Here is a 16557-nt window from a genome sequence, read left to right on the forward strand (position 1 = left end):
CAACAGCCAGCTTTAAAATAGTGCTGAAGATTCAGTACTTGAGTCATTAAGGACAACTTCTACAGTGAAGATTAAGATTATAGGTTCAAATCTCAGAAAGGACTCTGCTGTAATACCATTCAAGGAGTATTTAGTCAAAGAGATGTTTTGGTTCAACAAAACAATAAGAAAGTATTGTTCTGTTTTTCTCTGTTTCATCTCACTGTCTTTGGAGACTTTTACTGAAAGTGTTGGGTTCACGGTGCTTCAACGATTCTAATCCTGTTATTTTTCCATGTACAGCTCTCCACAATGTCTGATTGTTCAACTGACACTGATGAGCTGGAAAAGAACAAGAGAGGTGAAATTTCATTTTTCTTATTCTGCCTTTCTGAGCATTATTAAAGACTTCCAATGAATGGAAGGTAGGCATCGGACCCTATAGCAGGCACTGTTTTTTGCAACGTGAAGCAAACAAGGGACAGGCAGGAGGTCACCGATGCACAAACATCGTAGTACCGAGGGGAAAAGCTGAGGTCAGGAGCCAGGAGAGCAGAGCAGGGTGTACAGGGAGGAACAGCAAAATGGGAAAACAGGGAAGCCGGGAGACACGATTCCTTACGACTGATCGCTGAGGCTGCGGTTGTTCAAATGACAACCGGGGTGTTGGAGCGGCCTCTTTATGCCCCGTCTCCCCGATTTGCTGCAGATGCATCTGTTCGGCACGAGGTCGTGGGCGTAATAGTAACCTCATTACACTGTATTTTAGATGTTTATGCAATTCAAGAAAATCTATGTCTGCAAATATGACATGTTGGAATTTTGTAGTATTCTTCATCCAGAATTTAGTTCAAATCATCTCAGGTTGACAGTAATGCTGCTCTTGTTTTGAAAGTGACTTTAGTCTCTATTCTTTCAATGTTTTCCTGCATTTGACTGTGAGCAGTAGCTAAGGTAAAGTACCCAGTGACCATCCCTTTTCACACTGTGTATTTATAGCAATCCACAAACACAGTGTTCTTCAGAATGTAAGAACATGCTCCAAAGGCTCCGTCTCACATTTGCTGCTCAACTACTCACACTGCTAATGCCTCCTGCCCTTGTCCACCCAACCTACACCCCATATGCAGACAAAGTTCACATTCACCGTTACAGTGGTGTAGCCCACACCGTGTTCTGTATGCCTTACGCTTTTACTACAGGGCAATAGCTACATCACAAGACTGCACCTTCTTTTCACTCTTCCGGAGAGTCTTTGTTTTTTGATTAATTATTATAGAAAGGGTTTATAAATGCCATGGATTTTGGAGGCATTCGCAATGGGAAAGACATCCTTGTCTCCACAGGTGATTGCCCACCTCTTGAAATACCACTTTCCTATAAATCATCAAGGAGGATTACTAAAGATGCTGCCTAAAAAGACCGCTGCAAAACCTCATCTGCTCTACTTTTTCACCTGCCAAGCTAAACTGACTCTGCACTTGAGTCTTCCACAATCCCTGCCCCTGTGTTTGTGGCAATACACTATTTAAAATGAAAAAAAAGACACTCTTACACAGTGTGCCAGTTTAATCAATGATCAAATTCAGATTATTAAAGGCATTTCAATACGTTACAAAATAGTTTTATCATTGCTATAAAAATAGATTAATTATGAGTTACGTTACAATACAATACTGACCAGTCTGCCTCGGTATTCGCAGCTGTCCAGTATGTGGACAGTAACAGGGCTGAACTCATTCAGCGTGTGGTGGCGGTGATGCCCATTGCTGATGAGTTACTGCAGAGAAACATGATCCACCGGGAGACGTACAATAACATCCTCACTGCGGGGACCAGTCAGAAGCAGATGAGACTTCTGTACAGCATCCTGGATTCTGCAGGAGACACTGTGAAATCTGCCTTTCACACCTTTCTGAAGAACAACTGTCCTCATCTGGTTCAGGCTTCTGTCTCTGAGGGTGAGACACCATTCATCTGTGTGCACATGGAAACATTTCCACATGATTCTCCACTCTCCACTCTTCCTGCGTGGAGCCACTGAAAAAGCTGTAGTGTGTTTCCTGTGTTTGCTTTCCTCACAACCGTTTCTTTCCTGCAGATGAAACCACAGCAGGAGCCCAAGATGCTTCTGGCCCTGATGGTAAGAGAGTCTGTATCAGTGTGTGCATGGAATCGGTACAACTAGAATCAGGGGGTCTCAAATCTGTGCGGAATATCTGAATAAGACTTGCAATGATTTTGTTTTCTCGGTTTTCTCTGTAGTTACACATCTGCAAAGAGCCCAAGATGATCTTAAAATCAGTTTGAAGAAGAAATATGAATGCATCTTTGAAGGCTTGGCCGAGTATGGGGGTAAAATGTACATAAACAGTATCTATACAGAGCTGTACATAAGCGAGGGGAGAAGTGAAGGAGTCAATACTGAACATGAGGTGAGGCAGATTGAGACAAGAATGAGGAGACAAACTACAGAAGAAAGCAAAATCAGCTATAATGACATCTTCAGATGTTTGCCTGGTCAGAACAAAGCCATCAGAAGTGTGCTGACCAAGGGCATTGCTGGTATTGGAAAGACCGTCTCTGTGCACAAGTTCATCCTTGACTGGGCTGAAGGAAAAGCCAATCACGAGGTTCAGTTGATGTTCATTCTTCCTTTTCGGGAGCTGAACTTGATAAAAGACGAGCAATACAGTCTTCTTGGACTACTGCATTACTTTCACCCTGAAATTAAACATGTATTATCGGCTGAGAATGTTACAAATGAAAAAACTGCTTTTATTTTCGATGGTCTGGATGAAAACCGAGTTCCGTTAAATTTTCAGTCCAAGAAGTTGTGTGACCTTACGGAACCCACGTCAGTGGGAATGTTAGTAATTAACCTAATCAAAGGCAACCTGCTTCCCTCTGCTCTCCTGTGGATAACCTCCCGTCCGGCAGCAGTCGCTCAGATCCCAGTTGAGTATATCGACCAGGTCACAGAGATACGAGGGTTTGATGACCCACAGAAAGAGGAGTACTTCGGGAAGAGGTTCACTGACCAGGACCTGGCCTGCAGAGTTATCTCTCATATGAAGACATCGAGGAGTCTCTACATCATGTGTCACATTCCTGTCTTCTGTTGGATTTCAGCAAGTGTTCTTGAGCAGATGTTGGGTCAAGAGAGGAAAGGAGAAATTCCCACAACTCTGACGCAGATGTACACACACTTCCTTCTCATTCAGACTCACTTTGTGAAGAAAAAGTATTTTGAAAACCTGGTGGATGAACTAATGATAAAGAAACTGGGTGAACTGGCATTTAACCAGCTTCAAAAGGGACATCTCATATTTTATGAAAATGACTTGAAAGAGTGTGGAATTGATGTCACAGATTCTTCAGTTCACTCTGGGCTGTGCACACAAATATTTAAGAAGGAGGACTTAATGGCTCGGAAGAAAGTGTACAGTTTTGTGCATCTGAGCATCCAGGAGTTTCTTGCTGCTCTGTTTGTCTTTTATACATATAGAGAAAGCAGCATGAACCTGCTTGACCAAAGAGTCACCTCCCAATTACAAAGACTCTTCAAAATCCAAAAATTATTCAATTTACATAAGAGTGCAGTGGACAAGGCCTTGAGCAGTAAGAATGGACACCTGGATCTCTTCCTCCGCTTCCTTCTTGGCATCTCACTGGAGTCCAACCAGAGTCTCTTGCAAGGGCTACTGACACAGACTGGGTGCAGCTCACAGAATACTGAGAAAACAGTGAAATACATTAAGGAGAAGATCCAGAATAATCTTGCTCCTGAAAGATCCATCAACTTGTTCCACTGTCTGAATGAGCTGAATGACAACACTCTAGTAGAGGAAATCCAGAGCTACCTGAACTTAGGAGATATGTCGACAAAGCAGCTCTCAGCTGCACAGTGGTCAGCTCTCGCTTTTGTGTTACTGACATCGAGACAGGAGGAGGATGTGTTTGACCTGAAGAAGTTCCTCGGATCAGAAGAAGGGCTACTGAGACTGATGCCAGTGGTCCAGTTCTCCAGAACAGCTCTGTAAGTACCCCAGAGGAAGGTCCGGAAGTATTAGGGGGTACTGAATCTGCAGAAGATATTACCACAATAGACAGCTCAACGGTCAGCCAGCTGTGGATGACCACAGGAATTTTTGTGTTTGTAGGAAATCCCTGCGTTTATCACGTGAGCACACTGTGATTTTGGCAGTTAATGAAACCAGCTGAACTCTGGTGTTTATCATGTTAATTTATTATTAACATTTTGGTTTCTCTCAGGACAAGGAAGCATAAGTGACCGTATTTCTCATTGAGTGAACAGGTTATCAACCTGAAAGTTGCAGGTTGAAATCCCACTTCCTGCTGAAATGCCCTTAAGCAAGGTACTTGGCCTAAAATTATGCCAGCAAAATACTCATTTGCATAAATGGGTAAAGTCACTAAAAGTAGCTTAATAGTGCAAGTGAATCTGGAGAAGAGAGTCAACTAAATGACTAAGTGTACTCCAATTTACTCCCTCTCATTAGAGGTGTGTCCTTACTATGGTTGTGTTGTGTATCTTAGTGCCACCAGTACACATGAAACACAAGTGAATTGAACTTCTGGTTCATGTTGTTTTTTTGTTCCATCTCAAAACCAGTTTAGGAGAGAAGAGATATGTTTTCAGGGCAGCTGGCAGTTCATTTGAAGACACTGCTCAAATGAAAAATATAGGATTTTTAAAGGTCTTTAAAATGTCATTTTCTTAACTGATATATTCTGAATATTTTGCAAAGATTTTGAAACATGAATATTTCATTTAGTTTATAGCTAAATGTGTTGTAACTTAGTTACTGCCATCACTAGAGCTTTGTGAATCCATTGAGCAAAGAAGCAGATAAAGCCAGATACTGACTATATTAGCTCATCAGACAGACTCGTTCTGTGTTCACCATGTCTGGATTTCAGGTTCACTTCTCCTTCCTTTGAGATTTGTAAAGCTGCCTGCTCCAACTTGCAGAAACCAAAAAGTCCCTGTTTCCCACATGCGGCATTTGTGCTGTTTTACACTTTGCAAATTACAGCTTTTACTGTGTCAGTTTTTTAAGATAACAAGAAATGTTACAGTATTTTCATGCTCTGACATCACTCAGCCCTACTTTAAAACTTCAAAACAGAAAATAATATTTTAATTCTTTATCTATTAATGTGGAAAATATGTTGAGTTTCTGATCTGATAGCTGAAAAAATATATAATTCTTTCTTATGTAGCCTGAAGCAGTGTAACGTCACCAAAAAATGCTGTGAACATCTGACATCAATTCTGAGCTCCACCTCCTCACACCTGAGAGAGTTAGACCTGAGTGACAATGACCTTCAGGACTCAGGAGTGAAGATACTCTCAGCTGGACTGGAGAACCAACACTGTAAACTAGAGGTACTAAGGTCAGTACTGCTGGGGAATATACGCTGTACATTGGATTCACTGAGGTCAGTTCTGCTGAGGAACACACACTGTACACTGGACACACTGAGGTCAGTACTGCTGGGGAGTACACACTGTACACTGGACACACTGAGGTCAGTACTGCTGGGGAGTACACACTACACTGGACACAGTGAGGTCAGTACTGCTGGGGAATACACACTGTACAGTACACTGGATACACTGAAAATACAATTTGTGCATTACATTAGGAGAAAGAAAGACATAGTTGCAGACGTGTGATTATTAAGCAAACCTAGTTTGTTTCTTTCCACTTTATGCACCGATGTTCATCTCATGAGTACGTGCACAAAACTCAGGATAGACTAATCCTGATCACCTTCCTACAATTTTTCTTTAAAGTACATAAACATTTAGATACAATACAGGAGTAGCTGAGTAAAGGCTTATCTGGGGATGATCATGAAGGTACAGTGCATGAACATTTACACCACACATGAGCTGTAGAGACCTTGGCTGAAGTTAGTCCTGAAGATGAGTTTTCAGACCCTTCTTGAATGTACACAGAGTTTCTGCAGTTCTGAGTGAGAGGGGAAGGTTGTTCCACCACAACGGAGCCAGAACCGAGAACCTCCGTGCTTTACCTTTTGTGCGTGGTACCACCAAGCGAGCAGAAGTAGATGAGCAAAAGGGTCTGGTTGGGGTGTAGCAGATGATCAGGTCTTGTAGATATCTGGGAACAGTTCTGTTGATGCATTTGTAGCCCATAGCCAGTGTCTTAAATTTGATCCAGGCAGCTATAGGAAGCCAGTGCAGAGAAATGAGTACAGGAGATACATGTGAACGCTTCGGCAAGTCAAACACAACTCGGGCAGCAGCAGTGTTCTGTATCAGTTGTTGAGGCTTGATTGCAGTAGCAGGAAGGTCACACAGGAGAGAGTTGCAGTATCCAGATGGGTACAGGTTACCTGTACTCAACCTTCATCAACCACCTGCACATAACTTTGGACCATCAGTCATAATGCAAGGTTTATCATATTCAAAAATGTACAATAACTCTTACTGAGCTTATATTACATTTTCTGACGTAGCAGCTGATAAGGATTTACCACTTTTTTTTTAAATTTAGACTGAACCAGTGTAACCTAACAGACAAATGCTGTGAAGATTTGGCCTCAGCTCTGAGCTCCACCTCCTCACACCTGAGAGAGTTAGACCTGAGTGACAATGACCTTCAGGACTCAGGAGTGAAGATACTCTCAGCTGGACTGGAGAACCAACACTGTAAACTGGAGGTACTAAGGTCAGTACTGCTGGGGAATATACGCTGTACACTGGACACACTGGGGGGGAGTAAACACTGTACACTGGAGATACTGAGGTCAGTACTGCTGGGGAGTACACACTGTGCACTGGATACACTGAGGTCAGTACTGCTGGGGAGTACAGACTGTACAGTGGACACACTGCTGGGGAATATACACTGTACACTGGACACACTGAGGTCAGTACTGCTGCGGAATACACACTGTACACTGGAGACACTGAGGTCAGTACTGCTGGGGAATACACACTGTACACTGGACACACTGCTGGGGAATATACACTGTACACTGGACACACTGAGGTCAGTACTGCTGGGGAATACACACTGTACACTGGAGACACTGAGGTCAGTACTGCTGGGGAATATACACTGTTCACTGGATACACTGAGGTCAGTACTCCTGGGGAATACACACTGTACACTGCTGGGGAATACACACTGTACACTGGACACACTGCTGGGGAATATACACTGTACACTGGACACACTGAGGTCAGTACTGCTGGGGAATACACACTGTACACTGGAGACACTGAGGTCAGTACTGCTAGGGAATATACACTGTTCACTGGATACACTGAGGTCAGTACTCCTGGGGAATACACACTGTACACTGCTGGGGAATATACACTGTACACTGGATACACTGAGGTCAGTACTCCTGGGGAATACACACTGTACACTGCTGGGGAATATACACTGTACACTGGATACACTGAGGTCAGTACTCCTGGGGAATACACACTGTACACTGGACACACTGCTGGGGAATATACACTGTACACTGGACACACTGAGGTCAGTACTGCTGGGGAATATACACTGTACGCTGGAGGCACTGAGGTCAGTACTGCTTGGGAAAACACACTGTACACTGGACACGCAGAGGTCAGTAGTGCTGGGGAATACGCACAGTAACCTGGAGATATATTTACAGTACATTTTTCCACAAAGCACCTTCCAAAAATTGACTCAGTTATACAACAAGGTAATTTTCAGTAGAGCAATTCAAGATAAATATCTTCAGTTCAATTCACTGTATTTTTATAGAGCTCTTCCCACGCAGCGACACAAAGCGCTGAACACAGGCAAAGAGCAAAGAAACAAACACATCAGACAAGGAAACAAATAAAGTACAGAACTAGTCAAGGGAGAAAAAAAAACCTCTGGGGGTCCAAGTGCCGAGATGTACGTCGCTTTGGAGAAAATCGTCTGCTAAATGAATAAATGTGTTAGATTAGAAATCATTTTAATTTCTATCTCAGCCTTCTGCCACCTCAGAGACGTCCGGATATCAAAGACCAGTGATCACTGGGACGAGTAGGACACAAGAACAAGCAGAGCGTTTCGTTCCAAATCCTCCTCAAGTTTATTGCATGTGCACAAAGATTATATATTATTTTGCAGAACAAAGAAATAAGTTCTCATTGGTTTAGAAAGTGAGTCGGGCTCTAGGGACAAATCCACAAAAGGTAACGTTAAGCAACAGAACGCTGTGATTGGTTATACATATAGAGAGGATATGGGGGGATACGGGATATTTCAGTTGCGTCCGTTTACCCTTGAACATAAACAAAGAGAGAAAAGTCAAACAGGAACTTCAACTTGCACGCACATTCTTAACAGGTCCGACACACACCAAAAGGACAGGGAGGACAGAGAGATCGAGGTAAAGAAGAGACACGAGAGCCATTTATTTCTCACAAAATGTAACTGTAAATGTAAGTGCCAGTGGCTGTCCCCGCCCCGGGCAAATCTTGCTTAAGGGTACTGCTGCGCAAGTTGAGATTTGAAACTCGGAGCTTAAAGTTAAAGGATCAACAAGCAGGCACAGGTAGAGAAGGGTCACCACTAAGGGTACAGTTCAGGTTGCTTCTGGAGACTGGATGGAGTTCAAATTGGCAAAGACAGAGTAGAGAGAGGCATAAGTGAATAGTGCCACTGGGGGTTTTCAGCAGATGTGTCTCACCACATCTACTAGAAGGAGAAATTAGTGGAGAAAGCTGTGAGTGTGGATCAGTTTTCTGGGGTGTCCGATGCTTCTGTGAGAGCAAAAAGATCATTTCAGAGATGGGAGGCACAGGGTGCAATGAACAGGCTGTTTTAATTCGTACACTGACAGTTATAAAGGACCACTTTCACTAAGAAAGTGAAACCAACATGAATTTGCAGCACAACAGACATGTCTTGGTCGACAGTAGTGATGATAATATAGACTGATGTGAAGACCGAGGAGATATTATTAACTATAAAACATTTAAGGCAGCAGTCAAGCTGATAAAATGTTGCCTCTTTTAAAGTTTTATTGTTTCTTCTCTAGGTTAATCAAATGTTACCTGAAAAAGAAATGCTGTGAAGCTCTGGTTTCCATCCTCAACTCTAACTCCTCACAGCTGAGAGAGTTAGACCTGAGCAAAAATGACCTGCAGGATTCAGGAGTGAAGATACTCTCAGCTGGACTGAGAAACCAACACTGTACACTGGACACACTAAGGTCAGTACTGCTGGGGAAGACACACACTGGACACACTGAGGTCAGTACTGCTGGGGAACACACATCTTCTCTTGAGTGTCAGCTGTACAGCAGTTGTACTGTTTTTGAACTTATTGAATCAGCACTCTTTAGGGTACCGGTACACAACCTTCACCAACCACCTGCACATAACTTTGGACCATCAGTCATAATGCAAGGTTTATCATATTCAAAAATGTACAATAACTCTTACTGAGCTTATATTACATTTTCTGACGTAGCAGCTGATAAGGATTTACCACTTTTTTTTTAAATTTAGACTGAACCAGTGTAACCTAACAGACAAATGCTGTGAAGATTTGGCCTCAGCTCTGAGCTCAACCTCCTCACACCTGAGAGAGTTAGACCTGAGTGACAATGACCTTCAGGACTCAGGAGTGAAGATACTCTCAGCTGGACTGGAGAACCAACACTGTAAACTGGAGGTACTAAGGTCAGTACTGCTGGGTAATATACGCTGTACACTGGACACACTGGGGGGGAGTAAACACTGTACACTGGAGATACTGAGGTCAGTACTGCTGGGGAGTACACACTGTGCACTGGATACACTGAGGTCAATACTGCTGGGGAGTACAGACTGTACAGTGGACACACTGAAGTCAGTTCTGCTCAGGAACACACACTGTACACTGGACATACTGAGGTCAGTTCCACTGAGGAACACACACTGTACACTGGACACACTGCTGGGGAATACACACTGTACACTGGACACACGTAGGTCAGTACTGCTGGGGAACACACACTGTACACTGGAGACACTGAGGTCAGTACTGCTGGTGAGTACAGACTGTACAGTGGACACACTGCTGGGGAATACACACTGTACACTGGATACACTGAGGTCAGTACTGCTGGGGAGTACAGACTGTACAGTGGACACACTGAGGTCAGTACTGCTGGGAAAACACACTGTACACTGGACACATTGAGGTCAGTACTGCTGGGGAGCACACACTGTACACTGGTTATAGAAACTATAATTCCACAACATGTTTCCGGGTCCTGCTCTCCAGTGGGTCTGGGGTTCGAGTCCCACTTGGGGTGCCTTGCAACAGACTGGCATCCTATCCTGGGTGTGTCCCGTCCCCCTCCAGCCTTACCCCCTGTGTTGCCGGGTTAGGCTCCGGCTCCCCGCGACCCCGAATGGGACAAGTGGTTCAAACAATGTGTGTGTGTGTGTGTGTTTCCTCTCTCAAGGTTGTCCCTGTGTAGAGTCACAGAGAGAGGCTGTTCTTCTCTGGCTTCGGCTCTGGGTTCGAACGCCCGCTCACAGCTGAGAGAGCTGGATCTGAGCTATAATCACCCAGGGGACTCAGGAGTGAAGCTGCTCTCTGCTCTACTGGAGAAAGTGAAGTAAGTACACATTGTGGTCACTCTGGGAACAGTACAATCCCGGTGGTGTGGGATGTTCTCCCAGCGTCACCGAGCTCAGAGTTTCCACACTCTAATTCATAGACAGGCTGTCCAGGTGTGTGTGTGTGTGTGTGTGCGCGTGTGTGTGTGTGTGTGTGTGTGTGTGTGTGTGTGTGTGTGTGTGTGTGTGCGCGTGTGTGCGTGTGTCTCACTCGCTGTGTGTCCTTCTGCTCCTCCTACAGTGTGGACCATGCTGGACAGTGCAGGATCAGAGCAGGACCACAGAAATGTAAGTGTGTTTGTGCTCAAGAACTCAATTTACTGTGTACATTTCATCTGTTCATTTCTATTAATCCTCTCTAAGAGCTTGTGTAACAATCTGCTCCACCTGTGTGTCTGTTTCTGGTTCAGATTCCAGGTCAGTATTTTATAGTAGTAAAAATGTATAAAAATTAATGAGTTAAAAATTTCACGTAAATAGGAAAATCTCACCGTAGCTATTTACAAATAATAATCTTTTACATGAATGCAAGTTCTGTGTGGAAATTCTGTGTTTTCTATTAGCGTACCTGTGCCGAGAGGGACAATGTCAGTGTCTTTCAGTTCAGCTGCGTGTACATGCAAGACGAGCAAAGAATATTTCTGTACTAGAACTGAATAGAAATAGAAACAGAAACGGAATAGAATAGAATAGAAAGACTGTTAATTGGCTACGAGAAACGTTTGGAGGCTCTGCTTTCCACCAAAGGGGGTTTGAAGTGCTGACTGATAGGGCGCCATAACTTTTGCAAACGCCACATGGTATGTTTTCTTTTTCCAGTCAGTTAAGTTCCGAAATAAAATAGCGATTGTCCGAATTGGCAGAAATATGTCATGTTTGCTACTCGCAGAGGATGTGTTCACTTATTTTCACTCGGGAAATCGACAAAACATGTTGTCTGACCAGGAGCGTCCAAACTTCAGCATCGTACAAAATTCAGAACATGTGTTTCCAACTAGTTGTACAAACATGTAACACAGCAAGCATAAAAATACAGTGTAACAGGGTTGTAACAGTGTGATCGCAGAGCGGGACGGAACGTTAACCCCGGTGCTGCTCATTTAGGAGAAACCGAGTTGAGTGTGTGTGTTTCTCACAGCGTGCGTGACTCTTCCTCTTGTCTACAGACTCCTGCCGGCTCACACTGGACCCCAACACAGCGCACAGAAACCTGGTCCTGTCTAAGGACAAGAGGATGGTGACAAGGAGGGTAGAGAAGCTGCCATATCCTGATCATCCAGAGAGGTTTGACTGTTACAGACAAGTCCTGTGTGTAGAGAGTGTGTCTGGTCGCTCTTACTGGGAGGTTCAGTGGACCGGAGAACATGGGGTTCGTATCGGAGTCACTTACAAAGGAATCAGCAGGAAAGGAGACTCTTCTGACTGTGGCCTTGGATACAGCGACAAGTCCTGGAGTCTGTACTGCTCTAGTGAGAGACACGCTGTAGAACACAACAACAAACGTGTTGACATAGCTGCACCCCCCTTCCGCAGAGTAGGAGTGTATGTGGACTGTGTGTCCGGCGCTCTGTCCTTCTACGGCGTCTCCTCCGGTGAACCGACCCTCCTGTACAGCTTCACCTCCACGTTCGCTGAGCCCCTCACTGCTGGCTTTTGGGTTTGGATCGACTCCTCGGTGTCCCTGTGTGACCCGGAACCGGTACCAGTGTCCCGGACGTGAAATGTTGAATAAGTGCGACATAAGCGTTCGAACTCATCCTTTCAATAATTGAAATGCGCTGTGAAAAATATGGCATATTGTCAATTAGACTTGTGAAATAAAAACAAACAAAAAAAAAGACCACGGTCTGCTAGGTATTATTCTGTAACTATAATGAAAACAATAAATTATAATGTTTTATTTTCATATCTGGACAAGTGAACCGTATGAGTGTGATGAAGGAGATGTTTGAACGAACGAGCAGCATGACGCTGCATGAGCTGCACGTTTCCAGTAAAGAACCAAGGAAGGTGTCCTCTCCCATCACGGCCGTTTCACTGGATGTGCGAAGAGCTTTGGAGAATCGTTTTGCGGGAAATGAGCAGAGGATCCCCGCTCCGGAGGATTCGGCGGAATCGCAAGCTCAGTTGGCGGGATCGGTCGCTGCCCTGAAGGAAACGGAATGCTGCAGCGGACAGATTTGAAGAGCGTGCGCTTCGTGGAGATAGAACGTGGAACGAAATACTGCGCTCGCTACAGAGCTGCAGGACCAACGACATCCTCGGGTGGGACTGTCGGCCGGTTCTCCTCCAAACCGCAAGGATTTTGCCTGCCAGTTCTCCGGCTGCTCAATTATGGGCCAAGACGACTTAAAACTACTGAGAAGTCCTGGAAAAAACAACACCGGCGTCATGTTTTTGCTCTCAGGCTCCGTTCGCATCCTAGTGGATTAAGATCAAGATGAAATTTATAGCCGGAAAGCCACGAAAATAGAGGATACTGGACGGAGCAAATAGCACTGTAACTGCGCACGTTACCTCGTTTTACCTTTGTCTTCCACACAGCTGGTACATGGATTGAGGTTTTTGCGCTCGTGTGCTCTTCCACTTTCGATCCCCGTTCTATTAGGTGAAATCTCTCCGTTGTCCTTGTAAATACTGAGACATTTTTGGTACCGCTGAACACTAGGGGACACTGACCGGGTTTATACCTCTTGTCTGTAGCGCGGGGTGGGGGGGTAGCGGTAATTCACACAGCTTTACTGTGAATAGTGGCACATTTCTACATACAGCAGTAGCAGATTTGTTCATAGTATCTGTGTTTTCTTTCACTGCTTTGTGCCGACACTTGGGAAACTGTGATTAAAACATCTTTGTAACTGCAGTTATACCTGTGGACTGAGAACAGTGTATTAGGAAATTACATTCTGATGTTTGTTTCAAGCAACGGGGGTGCGGTGGCGCAGTGGGTTGGACCGCAGTCCTGCTCTTCGGTGGGTCTGGGGTTCAAGTCCCGCTTGGGGTGCCTTGCGGCGGACTGGCGTCCCGTCCTGGGTGTGTCCCCTCCCCTTCCGGCCTTACGCCTTGTGTTGCCGGGTAGGCTCCGGTTCCCCGTGACCCCGTATGGGACAAGCGGTTCTGAAAATGTGTGTGTGTGTGTGTGTGTTTGTTTCAAAGGGGGGCGCAGTGGTGCAGTGGGTTGGACTGAGTCCTGCTCCCAGGTGGGTCTGGAGTTCGAGTCCCACTTGGGGTGCCTTGCGACGGGCTGGCGTCCTGTCCTGGGTCCCGTCCCCTCCCCTCCCCCTCCAGCCTTACCCTCTGTGTTGCCGGGTTAGGCTCCGGCTCCCCGCGACCCCGTAGGGGACAAGCGGTTCAGAAATATGTGTGTGCTTGTTTCAAAATAGCTTCTGTTGTAAATAAGTGTCAATGAATAGATATATAAACAATCCACCAGAAGAATAAAGCACAGGTTTATTTAACCAACACCGTTAAGCAAGATTGTAAGAATGTATCTGCAGAACGATCTTCATCTGCACACGAGTGTTTAGTGAACATTGAAGCGCTCGTTCCAACATGATCGCAGTGTAAAAGATTGTCCAGTAACGCAGAAATCAGTGCACTACAGGTTCTCACAGAACATCCTTTTGCCTCTCCCTTTATGCAGCTGCATCTGCTTGTCCAGCAGTTAGCAGCACAGGGAGATCTTTTCGTTGCCTCTTCACTACAACGGCAAGCTCACGTCCACCGATGCTTCCCTGCCACTGGAAGCTCTTTTGGAATTCGTTTCGCTGATGGTTTTCTCCAAAGCAACGTAGTGTCACTATTTGGACTATGGACAGAGCGATATGTTTCCTGAAGCAGTTCAGGGTCAGTACCTTGCTCATAGACTCTACCGCAGGACCAAGATTTCAAGGTGACCCTTCAAGTCCAAGGCAGCAGCAACCCCTGTGCCACCTGTTGCCCCAGCTCTTCAGACTGGTCATTTGCTGCTATGAGGAGCTCCGGTCATTGGTTCTCTATTCCAATGGAGAACTTGAAGTGTCACTGGACGCTTGTTGTAAAGGAAGCTCTTGGCACTGGCCCTTTGCTCCTCTGAGGGCAGCTTCTCATTGGTCCTTTGCTGCTCTTTAGAGCACTTCTCATGGCTTCTTCAAGCCTGCGGGAGCTCTTAAAATGTGTCCTTAGTCATTGTGGATCACTGATGTTTCAAATATGGTGGAGCATAGTGGTATTCACTGTCGTTATCATGTTGAGACCTGGAAAACCAGTGAGGGCAGAGCTTCTCTCAGCTTGTGGGAAACTGCACCAGACAAACGCGATGCTCTTCATCATGCAACAGGTGAACGTGAGCCGTTTGCAGCTGCCTTAACGAAGATGCGTGTAAAAGAGTTAAATATGGTGGTTTGAGTTATGATGACCACACGTAAATCTTGAATTTCTTTCCATCACCATGCGCTGTCGCCCTCCCCTTCATCGGAATCATTGTCGTCACCTTCCTCCTCCCCTTCATCGTCATCATCCTCCTCTTTTCCACCTTTCTTCTTGTTTTTTTTCTTCTTTGTGTCTACCTTGTACTTGAGTCTGCGCAAGGGATCAGTCATGCTGCGCATCTTGGTGTCATCAAACTCTTCAGCCATCATGAAGTTCCTGTCGATGAGCTCCGCTCCTTCCTGCCAGTTTCGGAAACAGTCAGGGCCCAACGTGCAAATCTCTGCCACAGCATTGGGAGAGAGCATGGAGGCGTCGGGCCGAAGAACCACCACGGTAGGGATCTCCTCCACCTCAAACATGGCCTTCAGCTCCCTGGGAGACACACAGGAACACAAAGCATGCAGAGACATTTAATCCCCAAACCCGACAAGAACCTAAACGCAAGGAGTCAGTTGAATTGGATAAACTTCACTGAATCGGCTTTTACTCATGGAATGTAGAACATGTAATTTAGCAAATGCCTAAAGGTGTGAAATGGAGTGAAATACGTAGTACGCGCGCTGACAGTCGTCTCCTTCTTCTGCCCAAGGACTGCAGGAGAAATGAGGTGCTCAGAGACGCCAAAAGGTGTGTTCGGAGACGCCAAAAGGTGCGTTCGCCGCTCCGTTTCTTCGATTTGAACCTACAAAGTTTCCGTCACACTGCCTGCCCGTTTGTGAGCTGTAAGGCGTCACCGAGTGCACAGTGGTAAGTGGTAGAGAGGGGACGCGGTTTTGTGCCACTGATTGATCAGAACGGTACCAAGTGCACCCACGCACACGTCGTGTTCCTCTCTGGTTTTGTTCCTCCAGGTGTCTGCACACCGCAGATCAGCGACGGGAGGATTTCGCTGTAGATGCAAAATGGGATTAACTCCTTGTGCTGGATAATCTTTCAGTAGCAATCACTATCTCGGAAGGTGATGAGGTTCCACGAACGCGAAGCTCCCTGCTATTCACATGTACGCAATATGCTTGAGTGCAACAGGCTCTCGGCGCTTGTCTTTCAACACAACAGCGAGGACAAAGAAACCCGGGGAGCTGAACTTCCTGAGCTCTGAGCAAAAGGATGAGACCGAGATCAACATACATCCTGTAGGCGTCCTCATGGAGCAGGAACAGGCACCCCTTGGGCATGTCTTTGAGGAACTTCTCTTGCTTCTCCTCGGACGGGTCCAGAGAGATGTAAAGCAGCACCAGCTGGGCCGAGCGCTCCACGTAGAACTCATCTGTTAGACGCTTGTAGAAATCCTTGAGCGTCGGAGCAAACTCCTGGCAGCGTTCGCAGTCGCCCGAGCCGAAGAACAGCATCAGGATACGGTTCTGTAGCCGCAGTAAAATCTCCCGCTCCGTGTCCAGCTCATCTTTGTCCTTGTTATTCTTCACGAGGACTTTCCCCAGGAAGAGATCCACCATGATGCCTAAGGAAAGGGGAGACACCTGTAAGAATAGAGGTTTCTGCAAGTAAGACAAAAAACAAAGGCTTTG

General features: G+C 45.6%; 2 protein-coding genes across 2 annotated transcripts; one reads left to right on the forward strand and one right to left on the reverse strand.

The window, feature by feature from the left end:
- Window positions 1–1276: 1276 nt before the first annotated feature.
- Window positions 1277–12341, forward strand: LOC108919705 (NACHT, LRR and PYD domains-containing protein 12-like). The gene is made up of 10 exons (XM_029253799.1): window positions 1277–1325; window positions 1683–1958; window positions 2245–4018; window positions 5227–5400; window positions 6531–6704; window positions 9049–9222; window positions 9521–9694; window positions 10465–10620; window positions 10863–10909; window positions 11788–12341. The coding sequence occupies exons 1-10, from the start codon at window positions 1277–1279 to the stop codon at window positions 12339–12341; spliced, it is 3552 nt and encodes a 1183-aa protein (XP_029109632.1).
- A 2704-nt stretch (window positions 12342–15045) lies between these two features.
- Window positions 15046–16485, reverse strand: nxnl1 (nucleoredoxin like 1). The gene is made up of 2 exons (XM_018727919.1): window positions 16160–16485; window positions 15046–15403 (listed from the first exon to the last, which is right to left on the reverse strand). The coding sequence occupies exons 1-2, from the start codon at window positions 16483–16485 to the stop codon at window positions 15046–15048; spliced, it is 684 nt and encodes a 227-aa protein (XP_018583435.1).
- Between the last annotated feature and the right edge of the window lie 72 nt (window positions 16486–16557).

The sequence above is a fragment of the Scleropages formosus genome, chromosome 1 (genome assembly GCF_900964775.1).
Source record: "Scleropages formosus chromosome 1, fSclFor1.1, whole genome shotgun sequence".
In the NCBI taxonomy this organism is placed as follows: domain Eukaryota; kingdom Metazoa; phylum Chordata; class Actinopteri; order Osteoglossiformes; family Osteoglossidae; genus Scleropages; species Scleropages formosus.